At 40.2% G+C, this 19,006-nt stretch overlaps 1 protein-coding gene across 1 annotated transcript; it reads right to left on the reverse strand.

The window, feature by feature from the left end:
* Positions 1-278: 278 nt before the first annotated feature.
* Positions 279-18,971, reverse strand: LOC133983314 (DNA-binding protein RFX7-like). Its single transcript, XM_062422367.1, has 9 exons — positions 18,772-18,971; positions 15,247-15,280; positions 10,688-10,776; positions 10,341-10,463; positions 8,298-8,414; positions 7,624-7,708; positions 7,306-7,519; positions 6,791-7,065; positions 279-4,189 (listed from the first exon to the last, which is right to left on the reverse strand). The coding sequence occupies exons 1-9, from the start codon at positions 18,969-18,971 to the stop codon at positions 965-967; spliced, it is 4,362 nt and encodes a 1,453-aa protein (XP_062278351.1). The 3' UTR covers positions 279-964.
* Between the last annotated feature and the right edge of the window lie 35 nt (positions 18,972-19,006).

Raw genomic sequence — 19,006 nt, forward strand, 5'->3', positions numbered from 1 at the left:
AATCTTCAGATTGTCTGAGCTCTGCTTATGTTGCTCAAATCTCTTGATGATTAATTGATACAATATCAAAAATTAAAGTTGAGCCATACATCGCCTCCTTTTACGGATCAGGTAGCGTTAAATATAAACAGACACCCTTCATGCCATCATCAAGGTGAACCATCTATACAGGAAGTAACATTAACATAGTAGCATCATTATGTTTATATAAATAGCTGATACATCATGCTAATTCTTCAGCAAGAATATATTCACTGGATTTACACAAATGAATTTGGGTCTATTTCTGTCACTAGATGGGATTTCTATAAGCGTACACTTATAAACATTATACTATGTATAAACATGTTAGCAACACCACTGATGATAGATCCAGTTGTTTTCAGCCAATCTACAATACACATACATGTTTCCATGATGAAATATCATTAGTTCAATAGTAAACATAGTCTACATAACTTTTAATGAGATGATACCTGCAGTTTCCAAGATTATTAAACAATCATCAAACAATCAAGAAATATTGCTGGCTTATAAATAATAATCTTGTTTTGTTCATTTTCAGATGACTTTTTACTAAAAACTCCCCTGTTGTGAATTTAAATGGACTTTTTAATGAATCTAAAACACAAAATGAAAAACATTGATTTGATTTGGATTGGTTTAGTTTTAGGGTTTGTTTTTTTGTTTTGTTTTTGTTCGGTACCTTTGTTTACTTGTTGGAAATGCTCTTGAAAGAAAAACATATACAAAAACATGAGGTGATGTTCTCTGATGAAAAGAAACGACCAGCATTTTAATCAGAGTGTTGCAGCATCATTTCAGTTCAGTGTGGCACTTAAAATGGACAAACCTCATACTGTCCAGTGTTGCATTATAAAATGTAATGCCTGAAAATAAATTAAAAAAACATACAGCAACCACAGATTAACATGTTCAACATGATTTTAAAAAGCTTCTTCGATCAACCAATCAACCCAACAGTTGGATGATCTTTGCTTTCAAGCCACTCAAGTCCGCTCGAATGTGCCGTCTCGCTGGTGATTTGTTGAAACAGCTGATCGTTTGCCAACTCCTCTGAAGCGGCATTTTGATATTGCTGCTGATTGGGGTCAAACAGAAGGTTTGTGTCCAGTGAGTTAAGGTCATTGATGCTACTGGAGAGATCCGATGTCATTCTGATTTCACAAGGGAAATCTGTTCCCCCTGTAGTTAGCTCCGACACCTGTTCCATGAGCTGATTGCCAGCAGTGAGGCTGTTGTCGGTTAGGAGGTCTTTAACGGAGAAATCCAACTGCTGATGCTGCTGTGAGTTTAAACCTAGCAGCATGGACTGGGCCTGCTGCTTTCCAGAGGCTGATTGTACTTGGCTGTCACCTGCAGAGAGAATCATTTGTTCATTAATAGCATTTCCGATGAGGTAATTTGGCCTTTGCAACTTGCAGCTGCTGGTGGAGTTGGAGGCCATCAGGCTGAGGTGGTCATCAGTGCAGGAGAGGTTGGGGTCAGACTCAAGGATCTGTGTGAGGTTCATACGTGCCGTGTAGCTAGAGGGTAAATTATTGATGCCCAGACCTCGCAAGGTGTCATCGTGGTCCCCATCCAGCTTGCTCAACAGGACATTGGTGATGTTTTTAGTGCTGCACTGTTGGCCCGGCATGGGCAGTAGCTCAGTTTGCATCATGATGTTGAGTGGCACAGAGCGGCTCCTCTGAGCCAAGCTGCTCACCCCAAGGTTTCCCTGACTGTTGGCAAAGATGTTTAACACTTCAGCTGTCACTGCAGAGTTAAAGGGAGACACACCTGATCGGGGGATATTGGGAAGGCCACTGTTTCCTGTGTTTCCAATGACGGTCCTCTGATGTACAGCAGGGCTTACACTGCGACATCGAAAGGTTGCAGTTGTAGCGGGAGTGTTGGTGGATTTGTTGTCCAGAGGGGCAGGCACAGCAAAACCCTCCTGCTTGGTCATGTTAGTCATACTGGCTACCTGCTGCTGCACAGGCGAGATGGGAGTCAGGCGGCCAAAATGGCTGTCATGGTGCCGTGCATGAGGGATGGCGAAGGCGTGAGGCTTCTGAAAGTGGTCATCTATGAGGCCCTGATAGCTGGGTAAGATTCCCATTCCACTGTTAGACTTGTTTAAGCTCCCAACGCTGCTGTTGTAACTGCTGTTCATCCACTCCAGCCTGGTCTTGTCTGGGTGGGTGGCCATCGGCCTCTGCATGGGCTTGACAGGGCTGCTGGAGACGGTGCTGCCGTCAAGGAAACCAGTGATGCTTGAGTTGATGGGTGTAAAGGCGAAGGGGTTTCTGCACTCCACTGGACTGGGAGGCACAGTGCTGCTACAGTTGGAGTGTGGAGTACCAGCTGGGGTGTGACGACTGCTTCCCAGAGCACTGTCCACGGGGGTTGTGGAGGCAATACGGGAGCACGGGCTCTCTCCGGTCAGGCCTTGGAATCCTCCCATCATTTCCGATGTGGGAGTGGGTGTTGGGGTTGGAGTTTGGATTGGGTTGCCCCTGCTGCTGTTTCCAGCGTGATAGAAAGCAGTCATTGTCTGATTGGTGGACATCACATTGCCTGGCATCACAGCCTGTTGGCCTTGCAATGTGACGCTGTCTCCAAACTCCTGCAGGTTGTTCAGTTTCATCTGCTCTTCCATCTGCACCAGCTCCTCTACGATGCTGTCCTGAGTTACATCATCATCAAAGTTAAAGTAATCCATATCTGTCTGCATAGGGAGCTGACCCGACGATGAAGCTTGATCCAAAAAATCCATGGGTTCATTAGTGGGGGTGGACTGAGTGTAGGTCTGTTGTTGAGCTCCCTCCAAGCTCCCTGTAGTTGAGTTTGAACTCCTAAGATCACTGACACCTGAATGTTTCTGGAAGCAGACATTATTAGGTATACCATGCACATTAGCCATCGTGTGCCCCTGCTGTTGCTGTAGTAATGCGTGACTGACTGAGGTGCTAGTTTCCATAACAGTGGAAGTGTTTTTCCTCTGCATTGAGCTCTGTGTTTTGGCAACAGTGTAGAAGCCACTGGCTCTAATAGAGGAAGTGCATAGTGTTTGGACTTGAGTGGGCAAGATAGAGTTCATCGTCATCTCAACCTCCCTGGTGGCAGGAGCACTTTCAGGTCTAGCTGGACCACCTGGGCGGGGGACATTACCAACTGTGTTTCTGATCCCATATCCAAAACCAGCAGCGCCCTCTACTGGCTGCTGCAGCATAAAAACCCTTTTGATTGGAGAAACGACTGGGCTGAGGCCTGAGCGCTTCCTGAAGCTCTTAATAGACAAGAAGCCTTCCTTTGCTGATGTTGCACTGCTGCTTTCCCCACATGAAGGTACTCTGCTGGTGTTCAGTGTAGAGACAGCACTGGTATTCTGAGTGGAGGGAGATAAGTGCAAAGTGCTTGTATTATTAGCATTATTATTGCTGCCTTCACTAGGCACCACAGTGTTGGTGCTTGAGGAGGGGTTTCCGTTGTATTTAGAGCCGGGTATTTCCTCCAGGCCCAGGAAGCCTCTCGTCTGAGGGATGGGCACACTGGCAGCCCTCTGCACAGCTCCTCCAGCCCTATTAACCATTTCTCCTTGAGTCAGAATGAGACTGCTGGGATTTTGGTTTTGGCTGTTCTTGTGTATAGCTTCAACTTCCATTTCAACGTCGATGGTATGAGCGTCAGTAGCCTGACCCCGCCTGGCCACCGGGGCCAGAACATGGCCAGCAGAGGCACTCATGTTTTGACTAGAGCCAACATCCTCTGCAACTGTTGTACTGCTGATGCCTGCAGATGCCGGCTGCAAACTGGTATTTGTAAGGGAAGTGGTGGTGTTGCTGCTGTTGGGTGCAAGCGATATGGCTGCCATTTTGACCAGACTGACTGGGCTGACATGACACGTAGTCATCACAGTCTTAATGGGACTGCTGGCGATGATCATGGTTGAGGGCGAACGCAAAGTGATAGCAGTCGTAGATGAAGGCTTGGGCAGGATCTGTGCATAGCGCTGCCGAGCTGTGCGTTCCCCCACTGAGCTGGCTAGAATATTTTGGGGGGGTTTGGGGCTTTGTTTCAGTGGCTGTGCTGGCTGGGTCACCATTTGGAAGTTAATAGGCAGCACTTTGCTCTCCGCTGCTCCCACTGGACTGGGAGACATCAGCTGCCTGCTCCTCTGTACCTGCACAGATGAACAGACAATCAGAGTGGAACAAATCAAGATGATAATGATAAGGCCACAATAATAGTTTGTTTATTAGATTTTCATACAGTAATTTTTAAGTTTGAATCCAAATTTGAGAATAGTTTGAGCAGAGGGAACATTTTATAATGTAACTGTCATCAGCTACATATGAGTATTATCCGGCTGTTAAGTCTGACGTCACGCATGACGAAAATTCTATTTCCGGGTCCAAAGGCATCGATTAGTAATCAACAACAATGGCGGAACCCGTGAACCTTTTTACGATCACCTCTTATTGTAGTGACATGTCTGTGAGAGTGAAAAGGGGACGGAATTCGTATAATTCCAATAGAGTACAGGGTGTAACTGTTCTTCCTGATGGTTTAATTAAGGGCACTGTCCAGGCATCAATGAAAAAGAAAGTGTACAAAGTTGAGGTGAGTTAGCGGTTAGTTTGCACGTTCAATCAATCAATCAATCAATCTTTATTTATATAGCGCCAAATCACAACAAAGTCATCTCAAGGCACTTAACATATAGAGTAGGTCTCTAGACCATGCCATAGACTGTATATAAAAGGACCATACTCTTCAGGTTTAACTTTAACCGTTTAAAACACGCTGTTCTGCCAACGGAACAGGTCGGAAGTTGTGAGGTAGCGAAAGTTCTTCTGAATGTTTTAAACACCAACCCTTAAACATATATATTAATGCCATACATTGTTAGAAAGCTTAGATTGCCCTGATTCATTCAAGACCACTCACGAATTACATGGTTGCTCACAGCCGTAATAGTATAAGCGGCTAGCCACTCAGCTAAAGTAAGAACAGATAGATAGATTGACAGCAGTTTGAGAATGGATACGCGTGCAGATACGCGTTGAGAATCAGGCAGTCGCAAAAACGACAACTTGATGTCGTTTTTTGATTCAGATCTGTTGAGACAACACGGGACACAACACTGTGGCATACTGCACAAACGGAGTCGCTCTGGGGATTGGATTGAAATAGAATTTTCGTCATGCGTGACGTCGTGACTTAACAGCCGGATAGCGTAGTATTTTTAGCTGTTACACAATTTTGTGGTTTTCAGTTGCTTGTGCCTGATTTTCACTTTCTTTAATTCCAGGCTTAAGAAATATTAGCCAGGTATATCAAATACAGTAAAATTAATTATCATCTGTTTTGACTAGTCATCTTTGACGATTATGCAGACAAAGTTTTACATCAGGAATGTTTTTCAAACATGAGCATTATGCTCATATCCAAACAAAATTCCTCACTCAAACAATGACATGAAGTAACACTTAAAGCTGACTGATACGGTTATCATTAGGGGTGGGGGAAATTTCCGATTCGAACGTGGACGAATCTGAATCGATTCACACACGTCCAAATTTCTATTAAACGAGACGGTTCTAAAATGCGGAACATCTCCGGGACACTATGGGGAGCGCACCAGGAGCGGACACGCCGCACAGAGAAAACAAACAAGGCTGGCCGCAGCTACCCACCCCAACCGTGAGATCCGACCAGCTCCTTCTCATTTAAAAGCAGACGTGTGGAAACACTTCGGCTTCTAAAACGTCGACGGCGGAAGCAAACTGGACAAGAGCCACGTTATATGTAAGCTGTGTCGCGCTAAAATAAAATAGCGACCCTGCAGTAATGTTCTTTTATAATGTTAAATGTTCTGAGTTAATTCAATGTTTGGGATTGAATGAGTAGGTAGGGGCCGGAGTGCGAGTGTGACGGGGACGAGGGCTGTGTGAGTGTGCGTGCTTGTGTGTGTATGAGCAAGCTGGAGGAGAGAGCAGCAGTACACAGTTGTCCCTGTTTGTTGGTTGTTTTGGTGTGGTTACGGCCAACAGTAACCTGTACTGTTCAGTAATAAACGGTGGTTTGCCGAATAACTGCGTCGTCCTTTCCACACGTCCTGGCTGGCGGACGCTACAATACTTTGGCAACACGACAAACATGAGAATACCTGTTACCTTTGGTTCTGTACAATGAAGTTGTAACTTTCCAGTTTGCATGCATTTCAATTTGTTTAATAAAATATAATGGTAATGAACTCTTTTGTTCTTATTACAAATGCACTGTTTTTAAAAATGGCAAGTGATGAATGCTTATTCAGTGAGATAAAAAGAAATATGAAAAAGTGCATCAATATACATAAATTAAAGATGCATCAATAATCGTTTTATAATCGAATCGTAGCCCCTGAATCGTAATCGTGAGGTGCCCAAAGATTCCCACCCCTAGTTATCGTGTGTTTCATATTTGCCCATTCAGTATTTACTTGAACTGAAAACAAGAAATAAAAAAAAAAAATAATGTAACTCTGAACACATAATTAGTCTTGATACTTGTTTGATGTCAGTACATTAGGAATTTACTTATTTATTAGAATGAAATCAAGGCGTTTAATTCAAAACGCAGTAAGACTGTACTCTTTTCTAATTAATATATCACCTCAGCTGCTAAATTATTTAAAAAACTGGTGGTTTGGATGCAAATAAGGTTTAGCATTTTAAGTTAATCTAAATTTTTATCTGAGATGGAGTGAATACAGATAATAGAAGAACATTACACTCACCGTGATGGGGCTCGGGACAGCGGCGACCACAATGCCTATGGTTGGCTGAGGTGATGGAGGGACGGGGCTACTGCAAGGCACACTGGCTCTCTTCATTTGGGCCTCTCCAGGTAAGGGTGAATGCAGCTTCTGTTCCTGTTGCTTCCTCTGGATCTTCCTCTGGAGCTGCTGCTTTGCGTCAATGGTGGGTGATGACAAGGTCTTTATTTGAGGCTGAAAGGAATGAGCCTCAGCAGTGGGGATGAACGCCGAGACCATCTGAGGAGTCGTAATGTCTGCCGAAAAGAAACTTTAGAGATTTAGATATCTGTAATGCTAATGTTATTAGTAAAAGTAATAACATACATATCAACATAATGAATAAGCTGAGGTACATGGACAAAACATATAATCACAGCATGAAAGTGAACAACACAATAACTCAGTGAAAGCAGTAACGGTCAACAGCCAACAGATGCCGCTGTCTACTTCTGTTTTTCATACAGAGGGCATCGAGCCAAAGCAGCCTGCCTCACCTGTTTTAGTGCCGGTCATAACTGTGAGAGCTGCCAAGGACTTGTTGCTGATATAGTGGCTGTCGATTAGGAAGCGAGCCAAGTCTTCCACAGTATCGAACTGGCGTTTCAGCACCTTCTGGGCCCACTCGCACACCAGATCACAAGCTGCGTATCGCACCTCTTCTTTTATGCTGCTCAGCTGTCCAGATGACTCCAGTACATCACACTGGAGCTGAACACAGCAGATAAGTGGTTACATTTTTGACACACTGCATTAACAAGACAAAGCTGGAGTCGGAATAGAAATATTAACAGGAAAGATGTGGACGTGCTTACTCCATCTCCTGGTTTGTGTAGATCCAGACTGGGTAAAGATGGCATGTGAACAAAAGGCCTCTTCCTTAGTCCACTGTAGCAATATGTAAACTGGTGTTAAGATTGAACACGTGATTCCAGTGAATGAACATATGCAGGCAACATAACTGAGGTACTGACCAGTGCACACAGTGGAAAAACAGGGAAAGCCGCTACATTTAGAGAACAGTTTGCTTATTGACTGGTCAATAACAGTCAACATTACATTAAAATACATTACACTACACATACATTAAAAATGATTCTTTCTAAATGATCAATTTGTTGAGTTTGAAGTAAACTCCCTTTAACTGTCAAATATTTAAAGTTTTTCCATATCATAACACATAAAACTAATGAGCTATGATCTCACTTTTCACAATTTATTAACCTGAATGACTGAGGTCATAAATTGAAACAAAAATGTATACTTTGACGTCAACACAAAAGTAGAAAACCCCCACAAATGCGCCATGAAGGTCAAGATCACAGCGATTCCCCTGAGGGTCTCTGTATTATGCTACTGCTTCCGAGGCAGAGGGGGGACTTTATTTCATTTCACATCTATATTTAGAGAGCTTATGAACTGCAACAGCAGATGGTCTGTGACCAGAGACAGGGGCCAGACTGGTACAATCCATTCCAGTGAAGGATATTTTGATTTTCCTCTCATGCCAAGTCGACGCGCCTTCATGTTTGGGAAGACATTTTTCATCATTTTTCCAAAGTCTGCAGCACTGAGTGGGTGATAGTTCAGATTGTCACAGAAGCTCCTGGAAGATATAAATCAGAGTAAATGTAATTAATACAGAATGAACAAAAAACAAATCAGTGTTACAACTTTTTAAAAATTATTTTACAATTCAAAGACATTTTCATCAATGTGTAATAATAAAGGTTCAAACTATTTAAGCTGCTCTAATAAATATCTTTATATTAACAATGGATCAGATTGCAACTGTAATGTGAAGGGCTCGCTCACAATGACAAACACACAGAAAATGATCACCAGCAGCTCTGAGGAGCGTTTTAATGTCTTTTAGCTCTTTGTCAGCCAGCAACTCTACTGCTGTGGTTCAGTGTCACTGCTCTCATTAGCGTTGTTTCCAGTTGCAGCTCTTTTCAGCAAAACTGTACAACCTGCACAGCAAAGTTAGTGACTAGCTGATGGAGCATTTAGCAGCTAAAGAGACAGATATTTCCCTCAGAAGTTCTTTGACACCAAACCAGAGTTGAAAAGAAAGTCATAATTGGACTTAAATTTGTCATGTTGACACAAACATGACTCCAAATTAAGGTTAATGTCGCTCTGTATCTGCTGAATATGTAAACATGCAGGTGTTTGCTAACACTTTCGCCATATCTGTTTAACAAGAGGCTTAGCATGCCCTGAAAATCAGGTGTACAACAGATGCAACATAGCAACTCTGACCACACCCTTCACTGTTGCTGGCTGTGGCAACATGTGTACATGTGTAGTGAAACACTGCTTTTCAGCCAGTTGGTAAGTTCATTTTTAACACGATAATGTCATTGTTGTTTTTAGAGCTTGTTGTGGCACCCCCAAGTGACCAAAAAGATGAATTCAGCTTCAATGTACAAATAATCAAGACAAATTGCAACAGTAGAGTTCAAACAGAGATATAAACTCGCAGTTGGATAGATTTGTAAAATTAAAACAAACAAAACTCTAAATTGATCCATTTCTTATATTGTGGTGATTCTGCATCACTCTCATTCCCCTATTCCATAAAGTGCCTTTAATAGTTAATATTGAGGAAATATCCAAAATATGCACCATATACAGACATGCATTTATGTACCATAAACTGTAGTTTATTTATTTTATTCACTTAACTGCTAACTTTGCTGCTTGGTAATTTCTTTCTTGTAATTAAAGTAGTTATTTATTGATTTATCTAGACGCTCCACAGAGCATTTTGATACAAAATCTATTTTCCATGTACCATTGATCTTTATTTGGCTGTTTTTACTTTGGTTCATTGCATGTTCAGAGCAGACTGCTGGCTGAATATTGTCAAGGTGTTGAAATGTGTGTATGGAGAGGTGGGGGTATAATCTTCAAATGTCTCCATCATACTATTTAGAGTCCACATGCTGCATGCAAGGCAACCGTTTATGACCTGTAAAATACTCAAGGGAAATTAAATAAATAAATAAAATAACTAATTAAAGATTTCAGTATCTGTAATGACATCTGTGGTTAAATAAAATGTTTCATTGTTTTGAAGTGAAAGTGCACTGCGTCTCTTTGAAGCCGTTTCACCTGTCTATGCGAAAGGCGCCACTATATTTGGGGGCCACTGTATTTCTGTTCTAGTAGAGTTAAAAAGACAGTTACATAACACTGTCAGAGCATTTCAATGACTGTCTCAGACTTTCCATTCTAATATTACCGACACATGCTGCTTGGTGATTCCCATGCCTGCAGCGTCTATTAATACTGGCGCTTTAGCCGGCAGTCATTCAGAGGAGAAAGAGAAATGAACATTAACAGCCGTCAAATAACCAATAAATAGTCAAATGAAGTAAAAACTGTTTTATTCTGTGTGTGTGTGGTTTATACAAAAGTGTTTAGTCTCAGCAGTACTGACATAAATCTTTAATCTTATTAAAGACAACATGAAATTTCTGTAAAAAATACTTTCTTTCTCTGTCAGCATGCTGTTTATACCTACTTGTATTCATCATAGACCTCCTGTTTGGGGAGAGAGGTCTCCGGGTATTCCTCTAAATGATTGCGGATCCAGTTGAATGCATGCACCTGCTGCGTGCGGCTTGATGACAGGGCGCTCTGGTCACTGAGGAAAGATCATTGATTAACGATTGACAAGTCACAAAGCAAAAGGAAGACACCTCGCTGAATCTGTAACATTAGTCCTGAGAAATCCTAACAACTGTGTGTGAAACTGGTGGTACTGGTTAATTGAGTGGATAGTGCACAGACTGACCACTATCCTCTGAACTGAACTTAAATACATTTTCATCATCTGTCCGTATATCTAACAGGCAGATGGATCTTTACCTTTTATCAGGGCTGCTGCTGTTGGGACCAGAAGGCAACTTCAGGTAGAGGTAGAGTTTTTCAATGTCTGAGAACTTGTCAACATCTAGCTGTAAAGATAGAAAAAGGGGAAAAAAGGGAATTTTAATAATTGGGTTTCTAATTTACAGACACAATGTATTCTCCTGTCATGATTTTTAAAGCCGGGATAGTCCTGTTATAACTGCAGAGTGCACACATACTGAAAGTAGGAATAATTGCTGGATAATTCATAGTAGTGAAATTCATAGTAGTGAAGGGTGTCCAACAGCTCATCTGCCTTTTAAGGCTGCAATTTAAGAACATTATCATTTTCAGTTAATCTGCAGATTATTTTCTCAGTTTATCAATCAAAAAAACAAATACAGCAAATACAGACATTTGCAAAACTGACACCTGTGAATCTTTTGCATCTTTACTAAAAACTTGACTAAATAGTTGCTGATTCATTTATTTCTTTTCAAATAATCGATTAATCAACTAATCAATTCAAACTTTTAGCTTATTTTCTCTGCAAATGTGGCAGTAACTCAAATAAGCAGCCATGTCTGGAACTGATATAGATGCTAATACAACCAGAAAAAGTTAAAAACCTGCAGTAAAAAAACAGCTCCAATCCATCTAATGCACATAATAATATTTTGTGGATTTGGAATATGATCACACTGAGTGACTAAAGAATGAAACATCTTGTCTTGTAAATCATGCCGGCAGTGGATTATTGTTTGCGTTTTGGATGCTGTTCGTCTCACTCCGCTTATTTCCTGTCACATCTCAGTAGTCTACTATTAAAGGAAAAATAAAGGTATAAAATAAATATTAAAAACGATACAAACATACAACCAAAACCAAAGCGGGTCATCATAAATCAAATAAAGGCACATTCAAAATAAGATCATGTCTGCTCATTGCATGGTCCTCTCGAACCTGTCACTCTCATTCATTCATACCCAACACGCCACACACACACACACACACACACACACACACACACACACACACACACACACACACACACACACACACACACACACACACACACACACACACACACACACACACACACACACACACACAGACCAGCCCCTGCTCATAAGACCCTGAGCTACAAACAGCCTTCAGCCCTTCTTCAAACGGAAAAAGAAACATGATACGTTTAAATTCTGCCTGTTTGACGGCAGCAGACAGCAGTGTTGGATACTTTTCAGCATCATGCATTAGCATCATGCATCTGTATAGTTTTCTACTACAGTAATAGTTTGGTTCCCAAAAACCAAAAACTATTAATTATACCTACAATTTCTAAGAGATCAGGAACAGAAACATAGCTAAACTTGAAGGCTGTGATCAAAACATAAACTGCAGAAAATTCAAAACATAGGATTTGAACCTGTTTTCAAATATATTGACGACTTTTTAATACAAAAACTATATGTTATTTATAAAGGTTTTTTTATAGTAGAGGTTTTAGTATCATGTTTTGGCATACACTAAAACAAGCCTAAATTATTAATTATGATTCAGTTGTGAAATTCATGAAATACTTAATTTTCATTTATACTGTAAGTTCACCTAAAAGTTATTGTCTTTTATGCTTTTTCATTTTTCACAAAATCAGTAAATTATACGGATAGGGTCTAAAAGCATTATCAAATTCAAAACCAGTATCAAATCCACTAATTGTATTCAAACCCTTTTAAATCATTTCGAATCTTATCAGGTTTACTTTTCAACATTTTAAAGTAACTGAAGGCTTAATAACTACGACTGAGAGATGTCTAATAATCTTTTATTGGCAGAGACGCTACAACTTTTAGTGGTAGCATAATGTTCACAACCTCACAACCTGAAAATGAGATGTTAATTACAGTAGATGTATTTCACTCTATTGTACTTCATCAGCTACATACTCTGAGTTATGAAGGTCCTGACTCAGAACTATTAAATTGATCGGATTAAAACTAGTCAAAGTTGATAAAAGATTAATTGTGAAGTTTAACAAACTTGGGTATTTTGTTGACCAGTAAGCAGATCCAGAAGGGAGTCACCTATCTGAACCCAAGTTAAATCTACCACTGAAACAAAAAGGACAACATCATCTGCAAACAGCAGAAATATCAACCTTACACTACAAATCTGGTGCATCCCTAAACTTTACCCTGTAGCGAGGATTAGCACATTTCTATGACCTGTACTGTTGCTATTGAAATCTGAACAGGAAAAACCTCTGGCCAGCAGTTTGTCCCGTCTAGTTGTGCCACATCAACAGAAAATACACATCACATAACCTTATACATGACCCTGAGGTCTGTTCACACAGGCTTTGTTTATGCCACACAGAAACAGTGAAGCATTAGATTCCAAAACAGCTCAGCAGGAACATGCTGAAGAAAGAAGAGAAAAACCACTTGATGCAGGCATCATCCTTTGGAAAAGTTTGAAATAAGATGCAACCTACACAGCTCCTCCTTGAAGTGAGCAAATTAATTGTCACTTTGCTCCTTTTTCCCAAGGTCTAAATATCCATCCATCTTTTTCTCACTTGCTTTCTAAGTTACCTCCCCAGTACTTGTTTTCTAGAGTAATGAGTGATGAAGGATTACAATCTAGGCAAGGTAATCCAGAAACCAAGGTGTAATTGTGTGTTTTGGAGTACACTGACTCATGTGACAGAGGTAGACTGCAGTTCTATAGACAAAGTGCAGACGTTGGTTGAAAATTCAAGTGTTTTTTAAAACTAAGCCCTAAACTCTAAACGGAGGATATGTTAATGTCACTTAGGATCTAAGGCTCTAACGGCTCCAGACATTTCCCTGCACCCACATGATCTTTTGCCTTCCTCTCTTGAGTTCAACAACCTATTCAATGCTGTTTAAAAGTAACTTAAAACCGTTTCTTCAAACATCTCACATTTGGGCTAGGTGGGAAGACAATGAACACTGTGTCTCTGAGCCTAACAATATAGAAATATCAAGCATGAATATGCTGCATGCAGCTCAAATCCTCTGCTTTTAATTCTTCCTTTACGACAGCTCACTGCATGGTGAGTGTACAAACACATCCACACACTGCCAGCAGATGCTTTCACTCAGACAGTTTCACGACTTTTAAATGGCTCCTAAGAATAAACATACTCCATCCTTCTTTTCTAATTGGCTTCTTTGTAGTTAGGGAACCGCAGATCACAGATGGCAGTAGTTAACGCACCATCAGCCATGAGGAACACAAGTAAATACACATAATTCTCATCAATAACTAGCGGTTCAATTGATCTATGGACTGCAGTTCAAATGCTTTCGTGCTAACAGGATTGCTGTTGATCATACAGAGGACATCCCTGGCCTTTTTAGTGTGACTCACCTCCTGCCCTAATGACTTCGGCTGTCAGTGCCTGGATGTCACTGTGTCTTCAGATATACACAATTAACTAATTTCCCAGTGTCCCCCTTCAGCTTTTCATAGCTTTATTAAAGGGATCCTCTAGTCAAAAATACATAAATAAACTTAAGCTGGCAGACCTATTTGCTTTATATAGTCATAAAATTAATCTACAACTGAGCATCAGCACCATTTAAGTATATTTTCACAATGTATTAACTATGAACATCATTAAAATTACAACTAAATATGAACAGCTATAGTCCAGCATTGAACACCTCTTAGGACCAAAAAGCAGGGCCAAAGGATAACAGTGTTGTTTCATGTAGTGTCTGTCCTATACGTTGGTCCTGAGCAGAATTAAACTCTATCATTACAGTTAGTAATGAATAATCATGGTTCCCAGATTACACATGAAGGCCAAAATATCAACTTTACACACAACATACAGCATCTCAATCTTTAGGAAGACTGCCGTGACATCTGCTGAGCATATTCATGTGTCAAATATACACCTTTATCTTTAGTCTTGTTCAAAGATAATATGATAATACTGTTTATTCAGAAATCTAAATGACAATGTTTCCCTTTGACCTCTAACCTACTGATTTATCTTCTAATCATAGTGGACATATGGTCCGTCCACTGGTCTTCAGTGTGTAAACTTACCTGAACATTTTGACAATGACCCGTTAGATGCTGGTTTGGTAATTGCTCTTCAAAATCCTTGTTAGTGACTTGTAGCTACAGCAGCTTTGTCTATTCTGTACAGTGAGCATTTCTGGTATTTTTCCAAATCATTTTTTCTTCATTCATAACATAAAAACTATCAACAACACTTTAAAAATGTTAAATATAATTTTTGATTGCAAAGAGGGCTGATAAAAAGGGATTTCAGGGAACCCCCTTGTGTTACACCTCGAGATACCTCGTCCCTGCAGAAGATGAGCCAACCTGTAGGAGTCACTACCACAACCCAGTTTTCTGGCCTAAGCTGCAACCTCTAGAGGTTCATCTTAAAACGCTGGTGGTTAGCTGTTATTTCTTCAAATGAAGCCAGGGGCCACATAAACCAATCAGAAAACAACTGTGTTTCAGCATTACATGCATGGGCAACTCATAAATCGCAATTTATAGATTAAAGACATGTCAAGAATACTCACCAGAATGTTTTCCACCTTTGATTGAACAGATTTGCTGAAAAATAAAGACAGTATAAATTAGTATTGACGCTGGTGTAACATGAGCGCTTGAGTCTAAAGTGTATTTATTTATAAAGCAGAGGAATGTTTGGTATGAGACGACCCTCCCTTCAGCATCTCTCAGGTCATGTATCCCACCACCATGAACACTTGCTGTCATATGTAAAAAGAGAGACGAGCACTGAGTTAACAATGTCTCGGTCAGTTTCATCCTATGTGGATTTCAACTATGATTAAAGAATACACCTTTTACTGGTGGGTTTTTAGTCATCACATTAAATCACACTTTTTTTTTTTAAGTGAAAAGAACCTTTTAGATTACACAGATACCTTTTAAGAGTTTTCCTAGGTGTTTTATTGTGATGTGTGATTTTAATGTAAATGCTCGTGCCTGCTGTATACTCTTCAGTAAAAGTGCAAGACAAATCACCTTTTTACAACAAGAAATATCCCACAAAAACAAGCATTACATGACGTCTATGTGCTCATTCAAAGCAACGTTGCAGAGTCAAACTAGACACATGAATAACTTCTCCAGGTTAAGTTCCTAATCTGCAGGTCAGGTCGTTGACTGTGAGACAGAAGTTACGTCGCATTTAAAGACTCTTACTCCATGACACCGGGCAGAACGAGCAGACGGCCCTAAGCCACGACAAGAACAGTTCACATTAATTCACTGTTACTAGGGGGCCAAGGATTTCCCAGCACTAAAAGGCCTTCATTAAGCTGTTTGCTAGGCAGATTTGGCAGGTACAATGAATGACACCTGATGCCAGTTTTTGCAGAGACTTGCATCAGAAAAAACAAACAAACAATGGAAAAAGATTAAATCAAGAGATCCTTTAAATAATGTGTGTTCATCCAGGTGTAATTCAGTCACTGATTTGGAGGCTGGAATGAAAACCAGCAGGAATTCACTACAGACTATCAGTCCACATGAACACAGAGCAATGTTGGGGTTGCAATGAACTTGCTGACCTGTCTCGTTCTACCATGATCTACTTAGCAGCAGGTCGCTGAGGCAAACATCAATATTTATACTCTAATCCTGTTAAAAGGTAAACACTTAGGGAGTGGGACAAATATTCAATATGTTATTGATGAACTGGCACCAGCGTCATGACGTATTTCTGCTGAGGCATTTCCTTCCTTCATTGCAGACATTTAAACTCTGAACTGTTCTGCTTTCTGGTGGTTTAGCCACAGGGCATCTTGAGGCAGTTTGACATTTAAAACACAGTTCATGAGTTCGCTCACATTCTGAAGAAAAAGGCTCATTTTGGTCTGAAAATGGCCTTAAATCCAAAAAAAGGCAGACAATGTACACCAGCTACTGTAAATAAAGTAACCTTTTTCGTAAGAAATTTTTTTCAAAGAAAATCCCAAAAAACACCTAAATGAAAGGAACAGAGAGACCTAATAAGTTCAACATGTGTTTGAAACAGCAAACCAATTTATTAGACCACCAACAACAACAAAAAAGGATTATAAGTGGCTCTTAAACTGACTGGCATTCAACTGCATTGCATTTCATTGTTGTTAATACATTTCACTTTTACTGATTTCCTGATTTAGTCTTTTTGTATATTATTCTTTATATGAAAGCAGTAATTTCATATTTCATTGTGGTACTGGAACTGGAATAATAATTGATTCATGGTTAATTTATCCTGTATGAAACAGGATGATCGCAGCTCCTGAGATGTAAGCATTTGCTGCTGATTTATTTTTATCAACTGAAGACCCAACAATGTTCAGCAGTCAATGTAAAACTTAATTATATCAGAACAATTCACCGACAGCACTTCTACGGAGCTCGAGGAACTACATAAGTGTTGGTTTCAGCGTGCCAGCAATGTTTAATGATGGAAATAGGGAAAACGTCTAGACAGGCGGGGGGAATGTAATGTAGATGAGGACTACTACTGCAGTGTCTTTAAATAATCAGTAAACAAGCACGAGATGTAGAGGAGACTGTCAGATGAGGGTACGGGTGATCTAATTCAGTGTTTTGGGACGTAAAGGAAACTCTCCATGTTCAGTGGTGGAGGTAAAAGTAGCAATACCACAATGTGAAAACAATATTAAAAGTAATAATCCTGCCATCAAAAGGTTACTTATGTTTAAGTATGCATGTCAGACTTATATTAATTACAATATGGAATTATTGTTAAAGATGTATTCACATTTAAGTAGCATTTTACTGTTTATCTGATAAAGTTGGAGCTAATTTAAATTGTTGAAGACACAGTTGGTTAGTTTGAACAAAGCATCATCGTATTCTAAAATCTGATCAAATGTTTTATATATACATAATCTTAATCTGGAGGGTAACTATAGCTGTCACATAAATGCAGTCATATGTAGTAAATAGTATAGGCTACTACAAGTACTGTGTTGTCCTCTTATGTGCACTTGATGTTCTTATATGTACTGTACCGTATCTTTATGCAAGGTAACACACCAGCAAAAGACACATTTCCATTATTGCCTGTGTTAATGGACAATAAAGTTTAAAATATTTGCCTAGTGGAAAACTCAGATAAGTTAAATACAATTACCTCAAAACTGTACCTCAGTAAAGCACTTGAATGTGTGCTTAGCTACATTCAATCAGTGTCCATCTGATCCTACATAACAAAGGCGACTTCCCAGACCTGATCAAAAGATTTTGACCTTTAAGACAACCTTTCACAGTCAGACCAAACAGTCCTGAAACAAACTACTTCAAGACATTAACAGTTAGCTGGAAAAATGTGTCGTAAAACACAAGTTACACATATTAACATAATTAGACACAATTAACAATTTCCCCCTGAAGTTGAACAACAGAGGCAGATTTTACAGTAATGTGAGGACAGCTGTAAACACCACATTCATTAAAAACTCACTCCAGTACTGCACTAAACAACTATTTTTAGAATATGTACTTCATTTCTTCCACTTAATCCTAGTAATACTTCAACTTCCTTGCATTTCAGAGAGAAATATTGTACTTTTTACTCCTTCACATTTATGTTACAGGCGTAGCTACTAGATTTCAGAAGGAAATGTTTTGCTTTATACATTTATTTGACAGCTAGAGTTCCTAGTTCATTCACAAATTAATATTTTACCTTTAAAACGGATGATCATCCGATAAAATATGATCGATAGATTTAGATTTGACTAATTAGCAGTACAAGTAAAGTGGCTTCACCTCAATCAACTAACAACAGTACTACTTACACATGAATGCCTCACTAAACCAATAAAATATTTTATAATAATATCTTTTTTTCCCTGCTCAACAAGTACTCTGCTTGCATATTGTGCATGCTGGGCTTTGACTGGTAATACAGTATTTTTGTGTTATTACTACTTTAACTTCTTTCACCACTGTATATATTGACTTTAACGAGTACACACTCTATACATTGTGTATCTGATGACGAGTTTGAATTGAGGCATCACACCATGCACAGCAGTATGTGGACCCCTCCTCACCAGATGGAGTTCTTGATCCTGAGCTGCAAAGCGGTGGCCTCAGCGCCCTGCAGCCCGGCGGGGAGCAGGCCCGCCCCGCGGTCCGTCTGCAGCTGCTGGGGGTCGTCCTCCGCCATCACAGCGGGCCTCGGGACGGGACGGGACGGGTCCGGACGGGAGGTGTAGACGGGGTGTAGTGGCCCGGCAGGGTTAATCAACATGGACCGGAGGACGGTGCGATGCTAACGGGACAGCA

The sequence above is a fragment of the Scomber scombrus genome, chromosome 1 (assembly GCF_963691925.1).
Source record: "Scomber scombrus chromosome 1, fScoSco1.1, whole genome shotgun sequence".
Lineage (NCBI taxonomy): Eukaryota > Metazoa > Chordata > Actinopteri > Scombriformes > Scombridae > Scomber > Scomber scombrus.

Excerpts from the sequence above, each read along its gene's own strand:
- LOC133983314 (XM_062422367.1), bottom strand. The coding sequence starts at position 18,971 with ATGTTGATTAACCCTGCCGGGCCACTACACCCCGTCTACACCTCCCGT. Across the intron at positions 15,281-18,771 it reads AGGATCAAGAACTCCATCTG|CAAATCTGTTCAATCAAAGG; the intron begins GTGAGGAGGGGT and ends TTTATTTTTCAG. Across the intron at positions 10,777-15,246 it reads CAAAGGTGGAAAACATTCTG|CTAGATGTTGACAAGTTCTC; the intron begins GTGAGTATTCTT and ends CTATCTTTACAG.